At 38.7% G+C, this 25,362-nt stretch overlaps 1 protein-coding gene across 3 annotated transcripts in view; it reads left to right on the top strand.

The window, feature by feature from the left end:
• Positions 1-25,362, top strand: part of LOC109862664 (ADAMTS-like protein 1) — a 152,900-nt gene that overhangs the window by 88,285 nt on the left and 39,253 nt on the right. For all 3 annotated transcript variants that reach the window (XM_020442783.1, XM_020442779.1, XM_020442775.1), the window contains exons 3-4: positions 12,819-12,871; positions 15,585-15,684. In XM_020442783.1, coding sequence (XP_020298372.1) covers positions 12,819-12,871; positions 15,585-15,684 — 153 coding nt within the window. The remainder of the gene's footprint in view (positions 1-12,818; positions 12,872-15,584; positions 15,685-25,362) is intronic.

Genomic DNA, 25,362 nt, shown 5'->3' with positions numbered 1-25,362 from the left:
GTCGTGAAATCTTCGTAATATCGTTAAGCTGATTTCCATGCATCATTATTAATTACGTAATACTAAACATTAGAATTTATTTACATATTTTTTAAAATATTTTAAATTCTTTTTAATACAAAAAAGTTACATATATTTTTCATGTATATAATATACAAATAAACTTGGATTTAGAACATTTTATATTATATGTTGCGAAGTACATCCGATATTGCTTGATGGCGAAAAAAAATAGCAACGTAAGACATCTTCATAAATGCGCAGCAATCGCTGATACTTGGTCGTGCGTGCCGTTACAATGAGCATCTGAATCTCTCTCTCTCTCTCTCTCTCTCTCTCTCTCTCTTTCTCTCTTTCTCTCTCTTTCTCTCTTTCTCTCTCTGTCTTTCTTTTTGCGCTCAGGGCACGAAGAGTCTTGACTGCTTATGCTCTTCTAGTGGCGCACTCGCCAAGTACAAGAGGGGTAGAAAACTGTTGACGGCGCACTCGCGAGAATCTATCGTACTCCAATAGCCTAATTGCATTTAACGGGTGGTTAGTTTTGAACGTATCGAACTGACCCTGAGAAATGCTTAGTACTTTAACGCATGCGAGACGAACTTGAGAAATACAAACGATTGAAAATTACCGATGTAACTGATACTAATGATGTTCCAAGTAGGTCGTGCGAGAGGCACGATTTTCTGGCATGTATTTGGAAAATGTATGACCGCTCGGTGAAACATGAAACATTCATGTGGGAATATATGAGCTTGTAATAGCGCGCGTAGAAATGTACCATACGGTACGTGAAGTACAAAATATTTACTTAAAAATAACTTTTTTTTATATTGGTTCAACTTTTATTCAAACATAGAAAAAAAAATCGACAGTTTTTAGGATTATTAAATCAATAATTCTCACATCGAGTCGATAATTAATTATTGGAAATTAAATTTTTTTTTTTTTATTCTGTATATTTTATTTCGCTAAAATTGCAAACAAAAGATTTCGATAAAATTAAGCACAAAAAATGGTGACACTCGATTTATAATCGAAGTCCGCGCCGTGCAAGATGCGTGACAACGCGATCCAGCATCCAGCGTGCGTATCTGCAAAAAGCCAAGAGACGTTTAGAGAAGATAAACAGGCGAGAACTTGGTCTCATTCATAATTCATGCCGCTAATTTCTCAAGACGGTGTGCAGTCTGCGTTATTGCATTATCCGGAAAATCCTTGAATAATTCTCATCCGGCGAACTCTCAGCACGAACTTTCGTCCGGTTACCGTTTTATCCGTCATCGCGGGACCGTTGCAACGTTTCCCCGATTGCGATTGCGCTCAGGTGCGCGTGCCAAGATATCGTTTCATTTCGCGTTTGCAGTTCGGAGCAGTAGAGATTTTAAATAAAAGAGTCACTTAAACTTCTGTATTTTCTGTCTCTCGTGTTCTCTTTTTTTTTTTTAAATCTTGTCAAGATCTCTCGTTCGCGAACTCTCCGCGTATAAACAACGCGTAAATTTCAAATTCAATTTTTAACTTCCACCGCCGGGATATAACGAATTTGACGACGATGTATCACGGTCAGTTTGAAAATATTTATCAGCCGCACTCAGCCGGTTAATGATATTTCGATACCATCGCGGTGACGCTTATAGCAGCAAGCACAACCTTCCACGTGCTCCTCGCAATCTAATAATTTCACGAATCGCGCGCGGTCCGCGCCGGCCGGGCGACAGAATAATTGAAATTCCGCTCCAGATATTCGTATCAATTGGATGCGCATTTGTTAATTTAACGCCACTCGATGCGGCGGCGCGTCGATTCGCATCGCGATATCCATTTTCCTTGTATTTAGCAGGGGAAGTGGTCTCTAAGGTCTGAATAAATATTTCTCACTTTGCCAATCTGGCCGGTAATCGGAAACCGATGCCATTATCCGCGACCTGAATTGATTGCGATACGAGATAAACAAAAGCAGTGCGTTTTATAAAGGGATTTTGTTTCCACGTAACGTGGTATATTTGTGCGATTATAGTTGTTGTAATATATTCATGCGGATATTTTATGATGTGGATTACATTGTTTATCGTTGGCGCTGTGTCGTTATAACATCCGGCGTGCCGCGTCGTCCCGCGCTGTGCAAGCGAGCGTTTCGTTTACGCACATATTTGATTAAAGTATACACACACACAGCATTCGAGACTTGTTTAATAGAAAAGAATTATTCGCTCAAAGAGAAAGAGAAAAGAGTGGAAAGGAGAGAAAAAAAAAAGAAACCCACATTCAGTTTCCATTTTATTAAATTATACAATACTTTTTCTATCTTTAGCAAAAACTGCACGCACAGCATAAAATTCATTTTTGTAAATTACATGCACTAAATATGCGCGCATTTTCCTACAGACAAAGCTCTTCGGAGGAAAAAACTTTTTCCGCGAGCGCTTGATGAAATAAATTTATAACTCTCTCCACAGTTTTACACACATTATTTATCCAGAATCACTTTGTACAGTTGCACCAACAGACATCTCGCGCGAGAAACAGTGATTTTTGAAAAATATCTTCCAAAGATTATTTCAAAGAACGATTAATCGGAATCAATTTTTGTAATTTTCCGTTATTTCTCGAGACCGACGTCTCGCAATTTCTTAGCCGACCGGACGCGCGAATTATGTGGTTTATTCGTATCAGCGGCGGTCTGAGTTTAGAAATCGGAGTACTTTGTTTCGCACGGCGCAATATAACCGTTTGGGAGCACAGACCTGCCCGCGCGCAATAACAAAGCTCCGGCCATAAGTCGCGCGGGACGTAATCGCGCGTGGATCGTTGTGTCTTATAAAACTTTTGCAATTTTGAGGGAGGTGTGACTGACGTGTAATAAACCCTCCCGCGTGTTGCCGCCGACAGTGACTCCGGTGGGGATACGATTTCCGGCTTCCGATTTCCGCTCGCGAATTTCGTCGCATCGATTTTCGCTCCGCTCGCGAATCAAACCCGCGCGCGGTGCAATTTGTTTTTTTTTCTTCTTCGCGCGCGAGCAAGTTAAATTAGCCGTCCCGCCAATCTCTCTTTCCCTTTCGTTGTTTTGCGAAAACTGTGCGGCACGCGAAAACAATGCTCGCGCATTCTATTACGAATGTGAGATCGCAACTGTATAGAGAGATAGAGATCAAGTTTCTCGCGAGCAGTGAATTTACAATGAAAGATCGAAACGCCGAACGCTTTTTCAAGATCAGTAATGTAAAAGGAGAAATATATAAGAGAAATAAAATGTAAAAAGAGAAAAAAGAGATAACGTGCGCGGTTCGATTTATCACACAATAAATCACACAATCGTATTAAAATGTGTGATTAAAAGGAAAATTGTGTTGAGACAGCAGAGACGTGCGCATGTTCAGTTTAGTTGAAAATTTGATATAAACAATACGATTTACTTAATTACAATACAAAAAAGATTTACATATTGAATTCAAGTTTCTACGACAATTTATTTTGGTAATACAAACACACACACACACACACACACACACGCTTTATGTTGATAAGAGAAATTCGTGCTTGATACCAATTCTTGCTCGTGGCACGCTTTTCGTCGATATTACGAGCATGAGGTTCATGCATAGACGAACGAATGTGGGACACGCGAGAGAATAGTAAAATTCATTATATTTCGTTTGGACCGGCGTTAATGAATTTCCGCGAGATTATACGTACGCTTTTATCCGTACGTACAAGTCGTTTTGATATTTATCACGGGCCACGGAACTCGGTCAGACAGTTTAATAGCCGCGGCAACGTGAAAATCTCTCAACGATGAATGCATTCGAAGAGAGAGAGAGAGAGAGAGAGAGAGAGAGAGAGAGAGAGAGAGAGAGAGAGAGAGAGATTCCCGCTTTGGAACCGCGCGTTCGCCATCACGGATATTAGCTACCGAAGCACTACTAATTCCGCTTAAGCGCCTCCCGTAACACGAACTTCCTGTCACATGGTACAGACGTATTACAGACCATTGTTCGGTCAAACCGATACGTTAATGCTCTCGCTTGTGTTATTGTACGTGTAATGCTTGAACGTTATATGATCACTTCAGTTTCTTCGATGTTCCGAATCAATTGTTTATTTTAATTCACGCGTGCTCGAGTGCCGTCGTTGTAAATTTTATTGATAGAATTGTAACATTAGATTTTTTGTACGTGTGTTTGATAATTGTATTGAAAAGTAGATTTAGCACCTTTTTTCCGCCACGTAAACAAAAAAACGTTGCGAACTTCACCGGTTAATTACATATATGCGCGCGTTACCGGTTAATTATATTTACGCGCTCTGTTTTGTGCGATCAAAATGTGCATTATTGATTGCGAAAAGACTAATCGTGATTAAACAAATTACCTTGACGTCATTACCTAATTAGCAGCATGCACAGTAGCGCGCGAGCCTACCATGTATACTCGTACTTAAAAGTGCGCGAGTTTGAAACGAGCGAGTTTGAAACTCGATAATAATAGGAATCGTAAATATCGAAAGAGAGTAGCAATTAAATGTGAAACAGAATTTAAGGAATATCATAATTACGTCGGTAAAGAGATTTCGCTTGAATTCTATTTAGAGAAAATTATCTTTCCGACTAGAGCAGAGAAGAGCGCCGCTAGATAATTTCTTCGCAGCCCGTGGTACGCTAATTCTTTAATCCCTCCCCCCGACAGATTATCGTTCGCCGACGGAATTAACGAGACCCAGGCCGAAATCACAGATAGAACGAAAACAAGAGAGAGAATAATCATAAATACAAAGTGTAATATTCCTTCCTTTGCTATCGGAAGAATATTAGAAGCCCGTCGACTCGCGGTAAGCTCGCAAACGCGTTTTCTCATCTCCCTCCCCCCTTCCCCCTCTCGGTTTTATCGCTCTATAAAGCGATTCGCGGGGGAATCATTCCGTATTTAACGGACACTCGACCGTGTTCGCGGTAACACGTTCTCTGTGTTCGAATGAAAATTTGTATTTCGCGCGCGCGACACATCGACGAAGGGTGATTCGCGCGCTCGCGAGAGTCGATGGTCGTAACGCGCCGGCCGATTTTATTGGTTGTCGAATGGTCGATTGTTCGACGTATTCGAGAGAGAACTATTACACCGCGGCGATAATAGTAATTGTTATTGTTGTCGATTAAACGGCAAAACTCCCTTAATCGCTCGAGTAATTATTATTTAAGTCGCGTGACACAATTGCTTATAGGAGTTCCGGCCGCAGATAAGAAACTTCTTCTTATTCGGGGGACGGAGTATCCGCTTTTCGGATGTGAGAATTTCGCGGTTCTTTTCCGTTTGCTAAATTGTGTTTAATTTAACGCAATTACAACCGGGCTATAAATTTTCCGAACGCTATGCCAGAAGATAATAAATCTGTTGGGACATTAATGTCTGGGAGAATTCTCCTCTTGGTTTTATATATACAGTGGACTTACGGAAGTATTCGAGCTGTGGTACACCTATAAATTGAATGAATAGCATCGCGCCGCGATATCTCATTGTTCTTATTAGGTTTACGAATATTTGTGGGGGGTTCTCTATAAAAACTTTCGTAGAAACGCGCGCATATGTATCTGTCAGAATTATCGTCGGACTTGGCAAGCGTGTGTCCGAACTTACCCGATAGAGAGGAAAAAAAGAGAGAATGTCATCCATATGAAATTTGTAATATATATATATATATATTACACAGAAGAAAGAGAGAAAACCTCTCTCTGCAATTTAAATTGTTTTATTTAATAAAATTGCACGTAATGTGATCATCTGACATTAATGGAATAATGAAACGTATTTAAATAAAGTAAAGATACACTCCAGAAATGTGTATCGATAATAATTTAATTGGACATCACAGCTCTCTTTTGCTGTCGTTATCTCTCAACAGATAGACAAACATCTTCTTTTGGCGTATCACGAAACGTGATATCGAGCGACTTCATTCTCGGAATCGTTTTCATTCAAGAATCTTTTGGAAAACACGACGAGGGAGGAACGATTATTGGATAACGCGCATGGGGACACACATCGAAGATGCGTATCTGAGATTCGGTCCAGAGTGGCCCTAGGGAGGGGAGGGGGGATTCCATTAACAATGAGAAAGGACCTAGTGAGATCTATCAGTAAAGTTTGGATTCCGAAGGGGACAAAGGCACATGGGGAGAAAGCGAAGAGAAAGAGAGAGAGATAGAGAGAGAGAGAACGCGAAACGGAGAGAAACTGTCCCCCGCTGTTGCTTTCAATAATTTGGGAGTCTAATGTTTCACCCCATCGGCATCCGGCAGAAGCGTTTTGGGTGGGCGAAGAGAAGGAAAACGCGCGAGAAGAGAGGTGCGAGCGAGAGAGAGGAAACAAATTGACACCTGCACACGAGAATGGAATCTCGGGGTTGAACGGCGACGTGGCGGGAACGAAAGCACCGACGACGCGATGGAGAGGCGATTGAATAATGTAGGTGCGAAGTGAGGAATCTGCTTAAAAGTCCGATCATCCAGTTTGCGTTCTCTCCAATTGTTCCTCGTTGCTCACGAAAAAGAAAACACTCGATGTAGCATTATCGGACGAGTGCAAAACGTAAGAAAGAAAGAAAGAGAAAGAGAGAGAGAGAGAGAGAGAGAGAGAGAGAGAGCTTTAGTTAGCCGGGGAACATTAATGACAAACCTATAAGTGTTCCGCGAATTTTACGATAGGAAACGTGATTTATGATGTTATTGCATAGAACGCGCGATAAAACAGAGTGAAGCACGCCATTCAATAGTTTTCTTTATGTAAGAAGTTTTTAGCTCAAAGGTGTTGAAGAAGAAAAGACGTTGATAAGAATATAACGCGCGTGTGTTTGTATCACGGAAGTGTTAAAGATGATGACGTTTTATATTAATTTAAGCAGGAAAACATATAAAAGATGTAAGAAAGAAACCAGAAAAACAACAATTAAATATTAAAATCTGAAGAGTGTACGGAAAGGAAATAAAATATGACTGATCACAACACGGAGCATCTTTTATGGATTAATTACAAATATACGAGGAGACACGAACATATTCCATCTGTCAATAAGCAGATCTTGTCTCTCCCTCTTGACTCGTCCATCAGATTGTTATGAAAATTACTTCCTCGGCGTAGCTCCCCTCGTCGTGAAACATAGATACATTTGTGTGTCCATGAGCAAATCTGTTTCGAGTATCTACGCTACGCTTCCTCGCTCTCTTTGTATATAACAAGAAGTTATCAAAATATATCTTATATTACATTTTATTGTGTAAGCAGAAATTCATTACTGCGCCGCCGCAGTATATTACACTGATACACCGATCTCGCGGTTAGATACCGCGAAACATTTTGAGATACGTCACGGTATTTTCTTGCTCGGGTTCCGAAATAGAATTCCACGAGATTTATTTCGACGGCTTACCTCTTATCCCACTTAAGACATCAGTCTCCCTAAGCCTATTATGCGGCCCTTTTAATACTTCTCTTTCTCTTTCTTTCTCTCTCTCTCTTCTTCTTCTTTTTCTTCTTCTTTTTCTCTGTTCATCTTGTGTGACCGTATCTCTCGCGTGAACCGGCCAACGTTAACATATAAACTACGAAATCCGATGATAACTCTATATATCATAATTTGCCTCCATAAACATTTCGTCTTGAAAATAGTTTTAGGGTGATATACGCGTGCGTGCGAATTCCGTTTATCCCGAAATATATCTATATTTCGAAAATGGCACTTGGCTGTCGGTTGCGCCAAACGAAACGACGTAATATAATAAAAATGATAAGTAAATCTCTCTATTATTTCACTCGCTGACAATCAATGTGTCAAATTCTTCTTTTATTATTACATTAATGTACTTACAAATAAATATATTTTGTTTGCGAATAATAATAATGTTGTGTCACAAAAACAAAGAATTTTATACGTAATATTTACAGGAGATTACAATTTTTATATGTAATATATTTATGTACATTTAGAGAATTTATAAGTTAAAAAAGTTTTCAGATACGGAGAAAAATACTTTTTTTTGCAAAATTAAACTAAACCATCTTCACCTTAAAGACACGTTGAATGAGAGTACCGCGTTTAAACGCTCTCTCGCTAGCGTGGGAGCATCGCAGGCGACCGTCATACATCGTCATTGCACGAGACGCAACGAGCTCGGTGCACTCCAACACCTTGCATAAAATGATGGACGCGAAAAGCATCGAGGCGTTCATTATGCGATGTTTCCTGCACACGCGGATATGAGCGAGTTTATACACACATGCGCGCGGCCCTGTTTGCGTTGCGCTCAGAGCGAGAGAAATTAAGAGACTCAGGGCACAGGTACGCGAGTGAGGATTACGAAGAAGCCTAAAATTCCCGGTGGAGTTTTACGACTGTTTACGGTTGTTTTCGGCTGTTTACCTAAGGCTCGAAATTGAGAAAATCAAGAGGCTCCCTCAACGAACGGAGCTGTGGAAATTGCTAGGGCGAGAGCGAAGGGAGAGGAAGGGAAAACTGCGAACTGTGCTCGCGTTGCGAGCGAGCGACATGAAAGCCGGCCGATGTCGAAGGGCGGTAGTACTTAGAGAGAATCAGAAGCGCCAAACCAAAAGCCGTGAATATCTCTTTGAATTCTTAAAAGGAAGCGAGAAAATCCCTTTTATTCTGCGAGCGCATTGACGGTGGATATTGAGTGCGACGGCATAAATCGGAAATGCCGGCGGGAAATGACTGGGGGAGAAAAAAAAATCCAAATGAGCAGCGGAGATATGCAAGGCAGATCCGAGTTTCGTGTTTCGAAAAAACGTGTCGAGTGTCTATTTTTAAAGACACGCGAGCGATGAATAAAAGAGAGAAAATTAATATTTTATTTAAGACTTTTATTTTTACGCTCCCCACCTATGAATTAATAATCGTTTCTTCTATGAATAAATGAATTGTGTCTGATGTATGTTAAATTACACGGAATATTTTTGGCGCAAAGAGAGAAGGGGTGTTGATAGAATATGTAAGTGAAGCGCGGTATCGGAACCGCGACGGTTGCCGGAGAGAAAGGAATGGCGTTCCGTTAAGATTGGGGAAAAAAAATCGGGAAGACGCGAAGACGGAGCGTCATGGATCACCGAGACGAAAATGGATGAAATGTCGACGGGGAAGGTGAAACGTGGAAACGAAGGCTTGGGCGTTAGGGAAAGACAGAAGGGTGTTCCTTAGAGGGTGCTCGCGCGAAGCTGCCTAGTTCGGCGGTAGAGTTTGAATAATGCAGACTTGCACAACGCTGCTTAAAAGTGATCGGTCCAACCCTTCCTCCCTCCCTCTCTCTCTTTCTCTCTGCATCACCCCTCCGTTTCTCCCTTTCATCCTCTCTTCTCCGATCCCTTTAGAATCTCACTTCCAGTTCGTCTAAGAGTACGAACTAAGATTGATTTTAGATTGGGTGGGAATTGGGAATAGTGAGCCTGTTACTCTCTACCTCTCCCCGCAAAATCCCTCCCTCTCCATCTTCGGTTTCTCACTCCGTTTCTCCTTCTTCGTCTGACACGACGTTTCTTCGCTTTTCTCTGTTTCTCTCGCGATGTACATACGTACTCGTGGATTTACATAGCCGGGCGTAATATGTTTATGTAGCCTGGGAAAGGCGTTGAAGAGATGCACTGTACTTGCGACTGCGAGATTTATTCCCTTAGCGATTAAAATAAGAAAATAGAGAACATCTCCGAGCATTAGTTCTTGTTGATGTTTGTTTTCGAGAGATAGTGTACTTGTACTAATTGCGCAAAGTTTGCACAGCAAAATACAAGTGTTACTTGCGATCGGCAACGTTTTGACAATCGCGCATCTTTGCGAACTATAATTTTTGTTATAATTTTTTAACACATTTTTTGTCTATCGTGTATCACGCACGCGTACGTGCGCATTTAGGAGTCGCCTAATTGATACTAACGTTTTTATCTCTCGATTCGCCGCATTCATTTCGCGTTTGCGGTCGCATCGTTCTACCTTTCACGCTCAATTTACATATTTCGCCGCGTTTCTATAATCAGCGCCAAGTCCAATCGAATTATGGAAAGAACGTTCTTTGTGGACGTGACCGTATAAAAGCCCGGTCCCTAGTCGAGATTTATCCTACCGGCGATGAACCCTCTCGGGGGAGTATAAAAGTGCCAAATTAGAGTATAGTACAGCGAGAGACTGGGCCAGGGCCGTGCCTATATAGGGCACGACGAAAGCCCGCATTGCGGAATGAGAGATCGCCTATCGGGCTCTCTCTCCCTATCGCTGCTTCCCCACTTTGTGGGGCCAATTTGCGAGAGATCGCAATTCTAGATGATGCGGGAACATTTAGATCAGTAACAATCGTCATTTAAACGCTCATACTCGAAACTAATCCCGCGTTGTAACTCCTATCCTTCGGTAACTTGACGCAACGCGGCACTTTGTGCGCAGAAATAATTTTGTGACAATTCAAAATCCGCAACAACATTCGAGAGTTTTTTTTAAGAATATTTATTGCGCCCTAGAGAATATAAAAAAAAAGCACTTGGTATAAATGTGTGTCTATTGGCGCGTCTTGTTACGTGTCGTTATTCGTTTGGTTGTACCAAAGCAATGATGACATCTGGGTCTGCAGAAGCGCCGACCGGAACACCCGCATTGCAGACACCCCTTCGAGACAACTCCGGAAATCGGTACCCGCCATTTTTCCCCGCTCACGTAGACGTTATTTATATTCACGAAATTTATGAAACTTCACGGAAGTGTGAGAGTTTGTTCGCATTTCGGATTCGTGTAAAATTTAGTTGTTGTGAAACTACTTTTCTCTTACTAAAATCTCAGTTTTTTAAAGTTTTCTTATTTTCTTGTTCATCCGTCCGTTGTTTTTGTACGTTATCTCTTCCTCAATGTTTTACTTATTTTTCAGTCGCGCGCCTGTTAAAAGATCGATTAAGTAATCTTCGATATTCGCGATATTTTGGATATTTCTTTTTCTTTTTGATAATTTAAGAGGAAGAACAACAAGAGAGCAATTACGCGATAAATTTTACGAGATAGCCGTTACTGTCGCGACTCGATCGTGGAAAACGCAACTGTGCATTTCGGACCGGATGAATAGAAGTCGCGAGCCGTAGGAGATAAACGGTATAATAGGCGGCGGTCTGCATTTTGAAAATGATTCGGCGTGAGGCGTGCGAGCGCGGCGGCACTAAAGCAGATCGAACTCCGCGAGAGATCGATGCGTCAATAATTTCCTATGACGATCGTAGCTCGTTCGACTCGCCGACATTATTCATCGAACGGAATTCCGAATAAAACAACCGTCGGAATCACGTTAAAAGCTTTCTGGCTCTTTCCGCTGAAACGACTCTGCGTTTTCCCCGTTGCTATCTGTATATATGCCTTTTCCTCTCTCTTTCTCTCGTTTTTTTTTTTTTTTTTTTTTTATCTCTTTTTTTCGGTATCGTCCACTCTGTTTTTTACTCGCTTCTGATGCGCCACCCTTGGTTTCTCTCCATTGCTGTAGCCTTTTGTAATCCCGCAACCCGACGTTGAAAGGCGTGCGTGAGCAAACGTGAAACGCGCGCGAGCGTAAACGAAAGCGACAGTGGAAGAAGGGCAAAGAGATGAAGTGGAAAGAAGCACCTTGGAAATAAATTTCACTGGGTTCATGAAAAGCGCTACCGGTAACCGTTAAAACGCATCGAAATGTTCTCTCTTGTTCTCTCTCTCTCTCTTTGTACATGCAATAACGTAGAAGAAGAGCCGGTAACACGAAGAAAGGGTGGACGGGAGAATGAATAAAGAGGATTAATTGCTCCCACCATTGTTATCCTTTTTTGTCAGTGAAAGCCGATACAACGACTCATTATCGAAAACTTTGCGAAAGAAACAAACGCGATCCAGACGAGATCAGTCGTTCACGTGCTGCTTTGAGAAAAAGTACTTTGACAAACGATACTTTTAACATATATTAATTTTAACGTATATTAATAAAGTGTATACAATAGTTGTGCGAAGAGTCAGATGAAAAGAAAAAGTATATACATTACATAGTAAAAAAATTCAAGTTTTCAAATTTTTGTATCTTGTTCAATTCTCGTGAGACCCAGATTTTGCTCTTCTCCCTCGACGCAAATCCATCGATTGCTCGCTATAGAACATGAATTGCCAGTTTTCAATCTATGTAGCGAAAGTGAATTTGTGAAATCTTGGTCGAGGGAAGGAGGAAGAGAGAAATAGAAAGAAAAGGAGAGAAATATGTGTGCCGAGAATACGACACGGTGGTCAAATTTTTATCGCTTTTATTCAGAGTTACAATTTATTGGTCGGAATAAGGCGATCGATACGCGTAGGCGTCACATTGTCTGAAGCGCGTTTTACGTTTCACTCGAAGAGACCATTCCGAACATCGACTACTGCTAGTAGTCTCGAACGGCACATTTATAAGCGAAATAAAAGTCCTCCGACGGAGAACGAAGGGTTGCAACTGAAAAGGAAAGAGGGGGAAGGGGATTGCAATGGCGCAGTGCGTTGGGAAGAAAGTTAAGAGCTGGCAGAATAATATCACTTTTTCAAAACTAAGTGTCATTACGGAGAACATTTGTTTTAAAATGTGCGTCATTGACAGAGATAATTGAGGTGCATGAAGATGTGAACATACATATGCTAAATACTGTTAAATACAGTACAGTCTTAAGAAAGAAATAAAATATCTTTCTGTACGATGCAATTTTGTGGACGTTTGATAATTACAATTGTTAATTTAGCATGCGTTATTTAATTTCTTTTTTTTTTTATACTTTAGTCCAATTATATTTTATATTTTGTTTCAGAATGCTGGCTGGGGAGAATGGTCGCCATGGTCGAAGTGGTCGCCATGTTCACGGTAAGTCGTCAAACTTAAAGAGAACAATATATAGCTTCAACTTTTTAACAATTTCTATAACGTCAAAATATGAATTTTTTATTTGTTAAAATTATATGAAGTATTGTATAAATAACTTAATGTGTAGGAGAGAAATTATAAAATTGTCGTGAATATTTGCTTCAATTTTTTAACTCAATAAGGAATTTATCTCAAAAAGATATATTACTCGAGGTCGAAAAATTTTTTTTATTTTATTATTCGGCACTCGCGTGAGATATTTTCTGTGCGTGGTCATGTGCAAGACAAAAGTTCGTATTTCACGATGAAGAGATCGTATTCTAGAACAAACTGCGGAGCGGAGAATAGCGCGCACATATTGTGGCCGTGCGACAAAGGGCGCCTTAACGGGGTTGTCGGTCTTTCGCATGCAAGGCATGATCCAATCTCGCGATTTCTCATCGCCTGTTTCGTGCGGTTCTAATATTGAGTCCTACCGATAACACAACCGGAATGTTAAGCGTTTCGGAACTCATTTTGGCGGCCACCACCGCGGCAATAACTTTGTTCCCGACTCACCTCCTCCTCCTTGTCGCTCGTTTTTCAGTTATACTGAAGTGGCTGGAACTGTGAAACGTAGCAATTTATGGCACTTACAACTTGCGAACTGCACTTGGCCAGAAAAAAGCTTATTGTGTGATCTACAGCGCCCTACTTATTGATGTTTCCACGCCACTTGTATTTCACACATCTCGGTGTGCTCTCGGTTACGATTTCCAGTGCCGCTAAAATAACAAGATGTCTGCAATAATAAAGATAATTAATTGTTTTAACTAATTATAACATGAGTTGTTGTTTCAAGTATTGATTTTTCAATACATTAAAATTATATATATATATATATATAAGTTTAACTTTGTTATAAAGTTACAATAAATATTAAATAATAAAAATTTCTTTATCTCACGTGGGAGTGTCAATTTTTCGCGTATTTATATTTAATAAATGTATAACGCTTGATAAATTTAAATACTTTTTATATCTATAAAATCGAGAATAATCAATAGATATAATGCATAGTATGTACAATATTATTGTTCCAATTAACCAAATATCTGTAATTAATAAGCATTATTTAAAGCAAATAATTGCTATTTATATAAACTAATGCAATCCGTGTACTGTTGTTTTTAAAAATTAAATGATAGTTTATTTAATTTATATCACAATTGCTATATACACACACAATATAGTGACTAGTTTAGTGCTATAAATTAATAAAATGTTACTTGATTTTGTAAATAAAAATAGACAAAAATAAAAATAGATTTTATTCATATGTATAGAAATGCTATTTGCGTATAATTAAAATCAAACGTATCGTTTTTTTTTGCGTTACATTTTCGATCCAAGTTTTTAACATTTTCTCGATGTGACGTCATTATTACTTTTTCACACACAAACTTTGCTTAAGGCTCTTCGATACTTTCGCAATTATCTTGAATTGTCAAAAGTAAGGAAAATACGCGAAAATTTCGTGAACTTTGCATGAGAATAAGATTATTTCTGTATAAACGCACGTGGAATCGCAATAGAGCACACTTGTAAAATATACCGGAAACTGTTCCATCCGTTTAACAACAAAACTCAAGCAATGGAAACATGGGCTTGTCACATGGGTTTTGACAGCTGTCGAATCGCGTCTTGATTTTGCGTTTCTTACATTTAAATCACTACGAACGAAATTTCCGATATATTTTACAGGTATGCTTTGTCGAACAAACCTCTTGACTTCTCGCTAAACACTTGTATTTCCGCACGAAACTTTCGATATGTTTTCAGGCCATTTCAGGCCGCGTGCGGTTGAGTGCAGACATAAGTTTGTTTGTGTGTTTATATTTTTTTGCACTTTGTTTTGTTTTTTCTTTCTCACCAAAATACAAACATATATCTTATTCTAAATGCAAACAGTGTGTGCAAGCAGCGCGAAAAATGTTTTCCATGTCTGTTCTCATGACGATCAACGTTGCTGCTGTCAAATCGGACGTTCAGACACATATCGGGGATTCTTAAAACTCGAGAACACTTTTGCATTGTTTACGAAAGAAGAAAATAAGTTAATTAAATATTTAATATTTATGAATATTTAATATTTATCTTTTCTATTTGCGTATTATTAAAATAAAGATAAAATTGCAGTCGTAATTGAAAATGTGATTACATTTAATTTTCATTCTATTGGAATTTTGACGCTTCGCTCGGAGATATTAATCCAGTTGTTTAAACAGAAGTTATAGAGACCATAGAGACGACTGAAGTTCGATTTATGTATATAAATGAACGTGATAATTGGCTAGAACGCTTTAATATCACAAGTGACACTTCCATTTTGGTGGCGAATGTATTTTGTACCGCGAGTACGGAGAGCACACTAACTTATACTTGTTGTGGTAACGCAATTTTCAGCGAATAAAGATCGCTCATGGAATTAGCGTGAAGTAGTAAATTGAATTAACTAACCGCGTCGCGTCGGTGCGCGGCGCTGCTAAAATGTAATTAAACTCTTGACGATTTCAGCACGCCTTGCGATTAAGAAAACTCCATTGAATAAGCGCGCCTGAGAAAGACGTCCCCGGTCAAAGTGCATTCGAGAATATTTCGAATGTCTCACATAATATAGAAAATAAGTTTCTGATGTACTATTTCACAAGCCGCGTGTGTTACGTTCTTTCAGAACGTGCGGCGGCGGAATTTCGCGACAACAACGTCGATGCAGGCGTAAACTGTGCAAGGGAAGACTCTGGACTATCAAGTATAAAATCTGCAACCCGGAGGTGAGTAGTTCTAACCATCTCTCGCGTCTCGTTCTCCGTATTTTGAGAAGTAAACTTTGCAAACTCTCGAATATCATTCTCGTTTTGCATGTACAAATTTTTGATATAATGAATTTGTTATGTACCGTGTTTTAAATTGTTCAAAAAAAAAAAAAAAAATTTAACTACATCGTTGACATAGCAACTTTTCCGAAAGAGAAAGAGAGAGAGAGAGAAAATATGATGAATGTTTTATATAAAAAAATTGTCCACTTATTTTTTATTTAAAATTTTATGCAACACACATATGTATACTAGAGTGTATGTTTAAATACGTATATATAAATTCAAAATTTTGGCCAATCTTGTGTATTAATCATGCGTTTAATCATATTACGCGTTAAACACAGTGACATCGCAATTTTCACACACTCTCTCTCGTTGCGCGAATGATTGAAAAATATCGCGCGAAGCCGATATGCACCTGCAATAACATAACTAGTAATAATGCAGACGAATTGCAACGTTTCGCGAAATTAAATGGCGTTTATTGCCGCAAATCGTTCTTAAATATTTCAATTTACGTTCGTAATTCGTCGATGCGCCTGCATCAATATTATGTCAACCGAGATGTAAATTGGATACATGATGAATTCGATATTGACGCAGAGCGACCAACAGCATTTCTCTCGTATGTAAGCACGTTTCTGCACCGCGGTCGCGGCCAATACGCACGCTCTGCAGTTATCCGGGCTAACTCTCCCTCCTCCTGGGACAGGGATGTAGGGATGCAAGTGATCCGACCTACATTCATATCTGGGGCAAGTGTTAGGTAGGATGCGGCTACATGTCAAACAGAATCGTCCCGATATACATTCTGCGTGTCAATTGTTGTCGATCAACTTGCGTTTTGTTCAAACGCCATATCCTTGAAACTTTTAATTATTTTAATTTTGCCCGTAGAGCACTACTATTAACAATAATAAAATTTTTTATACATAAATATCACAAAACAACATATGTTTTTTTTTTTTTACTACAAAATTTTCTGTACGCGGCACAAAGCGAAATAGATTTATATACCTTTGTGCAGTATCGATGTACAAATTCGATAACTTCAACCGGTGAAAAATTTTTATCGAAAAAAGAAAAAAAACAATTTTTTCTATAATTCTAGTTGGATAACGTGCATATCCAACAAAAGTAAGCCGCTACTTTTCTGGCTGATTAAAAACGTTTGTCGCGCTAACGCGACGACGCTCGACCCAAATTGACGTCGTTAACAACCGCGCTTCAACATAACGGGCGCAGATCTCTCTCGCGAGGAATAGAGAAAGAGTGAAAGAAAAAGAGAGCGAGAGGGAGAAAAGGGAGATTGCATTTCGAGTTTCTGTAAAATCGTAAAAGTGCAAAGCACTCATCGGTCCCAGATGGGGAACGCCTTTGTCGACGAGCGGTCGCCCGACCGATGCGACGTGACATTTTGCCCGCGGGGGCGATATTCACTTGCGCTTGTTTCGCCCAGAGAAGAAAGCGCATTCGACTATGTTCGTACATGCGCTCGCATGCAACAAAGAGTATCTAACATCCACAAAGCAACGTCGAGGTCTTAGCGAGACGTCTTGCGTTCTCACTTTTTTTTTTTTTCACTCGCGCGCTTGTTCGCATTCGTGACGCGCAGTGTCTTTTTCACTTAACCGGGCCAAAACGCTTTATTGTCCCTTGCCAACGACGGCGGTGTGGAGACTGGAACTTTTCTCGCAAACTTACGAGCAACGTACTGGGGAAAGTGCGAAGGTTTCTCGTATATATAGCGCAAGTATGTAAACACACACTACTACATTTTTACTCTTGCGAACTACTGCTTTGTTTTATTCATTTTTTTTTCTTGCTTTAGTTTGATTTGCTACGGAAAAAAAGCGACAAAAAATAAAACGATATTTAATGAATCTTTTTATTGAATCATGCCGCAAAAATGACAGAAATGACGGTGGAAAAATGTGCTCTATAGTCCAGGCTCGTCAGGTATTCCATTCGCATGATAAAAGCCAACGAGAGTAGGTTTGAGTATATATCCCGCGAAATATTCCTGCGGCTTGTTGCATTAATCTTCGGGATTATCTCGACGAAATGTGATAGCCTCTCGCGTAATTTTCTGACCTCCTACACACGCTTTCTGGATTTTCTCCTATATACGCGGTAATATAACGTGGCGTAATATACACATTTTCGGATATATAATAATATTTTGTCAATTTTTTTATTAATTTTATATCGGCATATAAAGATTAATTATAATAGTATTATAGTACTTTTATATATATAATTAATCTTTATGTGCCAATAAATATTGTACATGAAAAAATGTTATCTCGTTTTTTTTGTTTTATTTATTTATATATTTTCACGTATCAAGCGAAAAAAATCTGAATTTGCCAGATATTTTCCATATATTTTCTAAAATTTGTTGCATTGTCTCGCACGTCAAAATGACGTGGATTTTGTTCCATCCATGGGACATCTCTCATTCAGGCTGATGGACAATTTTCCAGGGTAAGCGGTAAGTGCTGCCTCGCTTCTGTGCTTTTTATGATGTCACATCCAATCGACAGCTGTGATTGGTCAATAGCGCGCGATTCTCTGTGTAAATGACCGACCGTGATCCCAACAATTCCGATATTATCCTGTGTCTTGCAGCTATTGCTATTGGAGAGAAAAAGAATTGATTTATCATTATCAGCTCGCGCGCGCGTGCGCGCACAGTAGCAACAATCAGAATGGAAAATGAAATGTAAACGCAATTATATATTACCGATTTCCACGTACATTTTAAACTTTGTTTTCCGAACTCGTCCGATTGCAATGCGATTATATTCGCATTAACAGTTGCGATTTCTAAATACATCCGGTGATTTATCGTGTCAATGTACGGCAAAAGCGGAGTATTTTATATCGGTCGCGAGATTTTGTTCCATCACAGACAAACTGGAAAACTCGATAGTCCATGACTCGATTTCGTCATGGAACAAATCTTTTTCGAGAGATTTATGCAGAGCGAACAAGAGTTAGCGACGTTAAAATATTTAATTGTTCTACTTGATTTAAAGGTCTCTGTTCTCGCACAAGAACGATCCTTTGGCGAAGTCTAAGATAATAATTCAAGAACATGTAGTGTACATTTTAAGAGATAAAATTCAAGCGAAAGGAATTTACGTCCGTAGAATACTTTCCGTCGTCTCCGTTTTTTACTCTATTTTTTTCGCTGCTTCTTTCATTTTCTCTACCTCGCGCGTACAGCAATAAAAAAAAAAAAAGAAAACGCTATGTGTACACGCTAGCGCGCATACAAATATGGTTTTAAAGAATCACTTATATCTACTTTAATAAAGATCTCTACATTTACAATTTTTTCGTTCGCGTCGTCCCGTTTTGCAGGTTTGTATCAATTTTCGAGACAGAATTTTGTTCATGCGATAATAAAACTACCGGTTTAGTTTTTAATGTAATATGATTCATTTTGTACTCTTCGCGTGTGTGTATCGAAGCGAAGATCGCATTATAAGCGCACATATTTGACATTAAATACACTCTCTCCTTTGTGCGCTATTGAATTAAAAAAAAAAAAATTAAAAAAAATTAAAAAAACAAAAAAATTTTTCTTCACACAGCGTGATGTGACATTTATTATACAAAATTGAATGTAACAAAATTACGGCAAACTCGAAATTAGCGGTCCAAACTATGTATTTTATTAGCGAACAAATTTTTTAAAAAATCGACTTTAACATATTTTACTTGAAATATAAATGATCAAAGAAATTTTATTGAAATTTTTATTCTCTATAGCGCACACAAGAGAAACACATTAATGTATAATGTGAGCAATGTGGCATCAAAAATTCTTTTCTGTCTGTTACATGTGTTATATATACACGCGAAACGAGGGATATTAAATTATTTGCAAAATTCACATTTTGCAAGGTTTTTTTTTGCACTGCGAATATTCTATTATTTTTGTTAAGTATAATAAACGTTGGAAACACTCATAAAGAAGATAATCAGGCTTCCTCTGTTTCGTTCCTAGCGTTCATGCGATACATATTGCATATATGAGTACGTGTGAGATACGTATGAGCACAGAAAAATGAAGCGACATTACTCACAGTGAAATATCCTGAAATGACTTGACTACGTAGCTGAGTGTGTAGTAAGTTTCGTAATGGAAACTTCTATTATATATTGTTTCGCCATCTACTGAATAGAAATCGCGTTTCGATGTGAACACGGCAAACTACTGTAAAAAGATTCTCCCTATTTTAAGACGCTACATATATCTCGTATATGTTTCCGTTTTTTGTTATCGATTTGAAAATAGCCAGTATCTCTTTCGTCCGGTATGTATATAAAAAACGTATCAACTACGCGGCGCGTCATCACCGGTTGGAGTAAATAAAAATAAAAACTACCGGAAGTCGTAAAGAATTTCTCAGAGAATTTGAAATTCCATTGTGAAAGTAGAACAACTTGAACAAGAAGTTTTAGCAACTCAGATGTTTGGTTTGCGAGTCCTTGAAGTAAATCGACGGAAATATCGATGACATCTATTATGGGAAACTGTCCGCATTGTTGTGCGAATGTAAATAGAATACTGCGATTAGAGAGAGAGAGAGAGAGAGAGAGAGAGAGAATTTGCAATTTGTGAAAGTGCCGTGTGTTGCCACTTCACGTCGGCCTGTTTACAAAGATATTTGCATACGGAGTTGGCGCCGTCGTCGGAACTTTTATTGAACATTCTGTAATTGCAGTTTTACAAGGCTATTAATATCGCGTTTGCGAGCAAGCAGGCCAATGATGAATCCTGTTGCGGCGCCGTGGAGATAAATAATGGAACTTTCTTGCGAAGCTAAATACGCTCGCCGGACTCGTGCATAATGCATTACTTGCAATTTCCACGATGCGCAAGTAATTGCGGACGACAGGAGTTAGGTGAATTATTATTCCTGATAGCCGCTACGGAAGCTATCGAAGACAGAGGCGAGTGTGTTATATTCGGCGACTATTAACCCGATTTGCATCGGGATCGCGCGGATCGCATTTTCGTGTACAAATCGAACGAAAATATATTTAATATTTGCGACGTGGAAGAGGTCATAGAAAATGAAAAACAAAAAACGATCTTTTGACATAAGAATACTTGTATTTCAATTTATTCTTTATCGAAGAGCAATATGCACGTAGTAAAAATACACACTATCGTCACAAATAATCACGATACGGGAGCTAAAAGACAAATGTTATCGATCGTAACTAATTGCAGATCGGGAATGGATACTCCTCGCTTTTTCGAACACATCGGCGGTATCGAACTCGTTAATTTGTCGCGCAAAGCCGTTCTCGAAAATATCGAAGCCCCACCGTTAGTTACCTCTGCTGCGTTTTATTTATCGAAACTCGGAAGTTGAACGATACACACAGTTGGACGTTGGATATTGAATTACATGTGACTGACATGTCCCGGTGGCACGACAATTCTGACACTCACCGTTCACTGCAGTTTGTGATGCATGCGCCGCGCTGCGACAAGCATGTGGCACGACCAAATGGTTCCCCTTTTAGGGCCGTGGTGTGTAATTCGCTGTACTATATACGCGGTTACGTGACCTGACAATTCGAGAAAAAATAACGATTTCACAGAGGGATGGACGTGTCCCGGAGATAATTAACGAATCGCGCTGCGTTTATTCTAGCGGACACTAGGCAAAATTCTTGATACGATCAAATGCGTCGCTTCACGGTCGCATCTCCGGTTTATTGATTGAACAAGCGTAAAAGAGATGCGTCGTAAAACATCGAGAGAGTGCTGATAAAACTAATTTAGAGTTTGAAGAATCGCAATTAAGTCGTACAACAGCAATTTGTTGCGCAAACGTCTCGGTTGACCGCGATCCGAAAAAAATGCGAAATACAAACGCGACGAATTGCGATACTGCGGAGAAAAGTTTATCAGCTCCAAATGCCATTTACGCGAATTACCGGCAGCTAAGCCCGATGACAACGCGGTCGCGGAAGAATCACGGCGAACGAAATGACGGAAGAAAAGAGAGCACAACATCATTAGCATAACGAAACGGAGAGGCGTGCGCTGAATCCAGATTTTAGTCTTCCAACTGTCATCCTCCTTCCACTCTTTACCTTGTCGGTTTCTCCTGTTTCTGGACCCGCTTTGTCTCGCCCTGCACACCGGTCTCGTCGGTTCTCTCGATGTGCTCTGTTAACTTAACGCGCGTAATGGCACAGTGTGTATCTCACCGAAGTTATGTATCCCGCATTTTACTGGCAACGAAAATAGAGGAAATTCATTTGCGGAAGCGAGACGAAAATCCCGCCGTCGACGCCGCGATGCGATAACGCGCGATAATTTAGGCTTTCTCAAAATTTCATTGTGAATAATAATAAAAAAAAAAGATATTAAATGGCAACGACGCACATACGTTTGTGTCTTATTTTAAATCTTTTATTTTTCCAAAATGTTATAGAGAAAAAGTATCAGATAATTGTATATTACTTACGTTTAATGATCTTTTGTGTGGGAAATAAATTCTGAAAGGTTCGTTGTATAAATATATACACGTGACGCGTCGTGTGAACTAACATCATAAGTTAGTTTTCATGACCAGGATGTGTACCTACACATTTTACGAAATACTTGTATCTATAACATAATTTCTGTGTATATTTATTCTAAATCTCAATGTGCTGCACAGTCGCAAATCTCTCGCGCAGAAGCAATGGGAATAAACTCGCGCAATTTACACATTTTATTCATGAAATATAATTCCGTTCCTCGGTAGATGTTCTTGCGCGTTACGTGCTAACCACGCTTCGCGTGATTTTTTTCTTTTTTTTTTTTTTACGATAAAAACTGACACGCTCGCACAATATTTTGGCTTGAAGGCTTTCAAGCTATAAAGTCATATAAACACTTTCGTAATTTGTTAATTACGCACAATGCACGTCTCTTTGCAGTATCGGGTATTAACGCGTGAATAATTTATTCGTCAATTGTTTTGTGTAGTAACAATATTTACTGGCTTTATTATAATGACACGCACGGTCAAACTTGGCGCCGAGTGTTGTCGATATAATAATAAATTGTGATAAACATATTGATCCACGCGATGACCGATTATAATTAACGACGTAATCGTGTCGACATTTCATTTTCATCTCATCATTTTATTAAGCCAATTAACACGTTTAACATGTTTTATCAATGAGCTCTCATCTTATTATAATTAACGTTTGTTTCCTAATGATGTAACTAAATACGTTTTACTTCGTTGATCTTGGTGGAATCGCTCATTTAACCGGTTGTGAAATTCAAGCTTGTCGAGATTACGTTTTAGCAACGCGGTAAACACGCGGGATATTCTTTTTTTATTTTTATTTTTGTATCGCAAAATTGATGTTTGGCAGCGAGAATTCACATGTAGATGCTAACGCGCGCGATTTCAGAATAGGTGTATTGTAGCTCGAATCCAGAACTATCACAAGAGAAATCCGGGACGTATAATCGTAATTGATGGATGCGGATGTGTTCGTTACATAAATGAAACTAACTGAAGCGAACGAATCAAACAAAACCAATCCATCATACTGTCTATATATGTATAGAATTTTCTATTTTATATAAAACAAAAAAAAATACACACACACGCACGTTGTGCGTATCGCCACAAGTACGGGTGTGTGTGTACACACACACATATCACACACACACCAGTAAGACGGCATATCTGCTTGGCAAAATATCCGCTTGATAATAACGATAGTTGAGCAAACAATAAAGGGACGGAAGTGCAATCTGCACAGGACGAGAGGCTATAAAAGTGTAACGCCCGGACTGGCGCTGACATTCAGCTCGTGGCGTCGTCATCGCGCGCTTCGCTTCGTTGTGACGATACGAAATTGTTGCCAAATCCACGATGCTCTCACATTCCGGAGTGTATAGCGAAACGAAGCAGAAATATATTTATATGTACGCAGTATAGAAAACTCGAATGTAGAACGAATGGAAAGAGCTTGTAGTTGCGATTCAAGAAAACGTCCATTAGACATTTATTTCAAAATGGATATGTCTTCGTTCTCCCATATAAATTTCAATTTTCGGAGCAAGTTTTCGATACATGTTGTGTGTGCGTATATATATATATATGTAACATATATATAATACAGTTTGCTTATATATTTTATTTGAAACATTTGCCGCTACGGATTTGAACTCACGACAACATAGCCAACGGTCGATTAAGCTTTCAGATATAGTCGTGCACAATTTCAGAGATGAAACGGCGGTAATTTCGTACGTATGTAAATTCGATGACCGCACAGTGAACATTGCACTTATAATAGTTTTAAGATAGATCTCAATATATAAAACATTTACATGAAACAACGTGCAAGAGATAATTCTATTATTATCTAAAGAGATTTTCTCTATCTGAATATTTTCTATTTTAATCTAAAAAGCAGATGTTTCTTTAGAATACGCAAAATGTAACAATATCGATATTTTCGTAAACATTAAAAACCAAGTGAACTAGTTTCTAAAAAAATACAGAATCTTATAAAGAAGTACAGAACAATTTAAATACTTATTTTTAGCACAGAGAAAATTTTATCGTTATACATACATGTAAAATGATGATATATATACATATGTATATAAATTGCTTTAGTTATACAAATTAAAAGATATATTTATAAAATCAATACAATCCTTGATTTATTTATAGTCAAGATTAATTAATATTTATTTACTTAGAAATACATGCAAATATTTAATAATATCAACGCTGCCTGTTTCACCATGAATTTGACTAAATTGCTTCCAGGTAAATACATGTACGTATATATATATATATATATATTTGAAAGACAGTTGTTATCGAAATTACACAGTAATTGTAAACACACTATGTTAAATGGAATTTGAGACGGGCCTACATTCCGTGGAATATGCTTTTCGAAAATTAATTGGATATACAGTGCTAACACCCTGATGAATGTATTATTAATCAGACGAATACATCATCACAGACGTTTCTCTCTCTCTCTCTCTCTCTCTCTTGACTCTCGAAACTCTTACAACTTCGCCTGTCCGTAGGGCAATTTGTAACTGTCTGCTATTGTGCTTGTGCTGAAATTGCTAATATCTCCGTGTTACGAAGATGCAAAATTTTCGTTTACAACACAAGCATCTAAGTATCATTTCTCTTTCTTCCTTCTCTCACTCTAGTTTGCTTCTCAACAAATTCTAATTATTTTATATATATGTGATTTTTCTGTGATAACATAATCTTGATTAATAACAATCGAGTGGTGGAACTAACTCTTATTTTAAATTTAATATCAAAGAGAAAAGGAATTTAATTTAAGATTTGAAAAAATTATATATGTATTATTGGAAAGCATGTGATATTTTTAATGTGTATGTATAATATATACGTGCGTAAAACTTTAAACAAATCGAATTTTTGCACATGTATGGTGCGCACCAGCATTGGAAGCATATATATTATTTCAACCAATGCGGAAATGTGCATTTCGCCATCCACGTGCAACGCGGCGCGTTTCCACCCGTCAAAGAACAGTGGATGCATACAATACGCGTGCGCATTATGCTCGCTGGAAGGTCAT

This window comes from Pseudomyrmex gracilis, unplaced genomic scaffold (assembly GCF_002006095.1).
Source record: "Pseudomyrmex gracilis isolate BER0280 unplaced genomic scaffold, ASM200609v1 scaffold_10, whole genome shotgun sequence".
NCBI classification, from domain to species: Eukaryota; Metazoa; Arthropoda; class Insecta; order Hymenoptera; family Formicidae; genus Pseudomyrmex; species Pseudomyrmex gracilis.
Note: the sequence above shows the minus strand (reverse complement) of the source record. Positions and strands in the feature narration are given on the sequence as shown.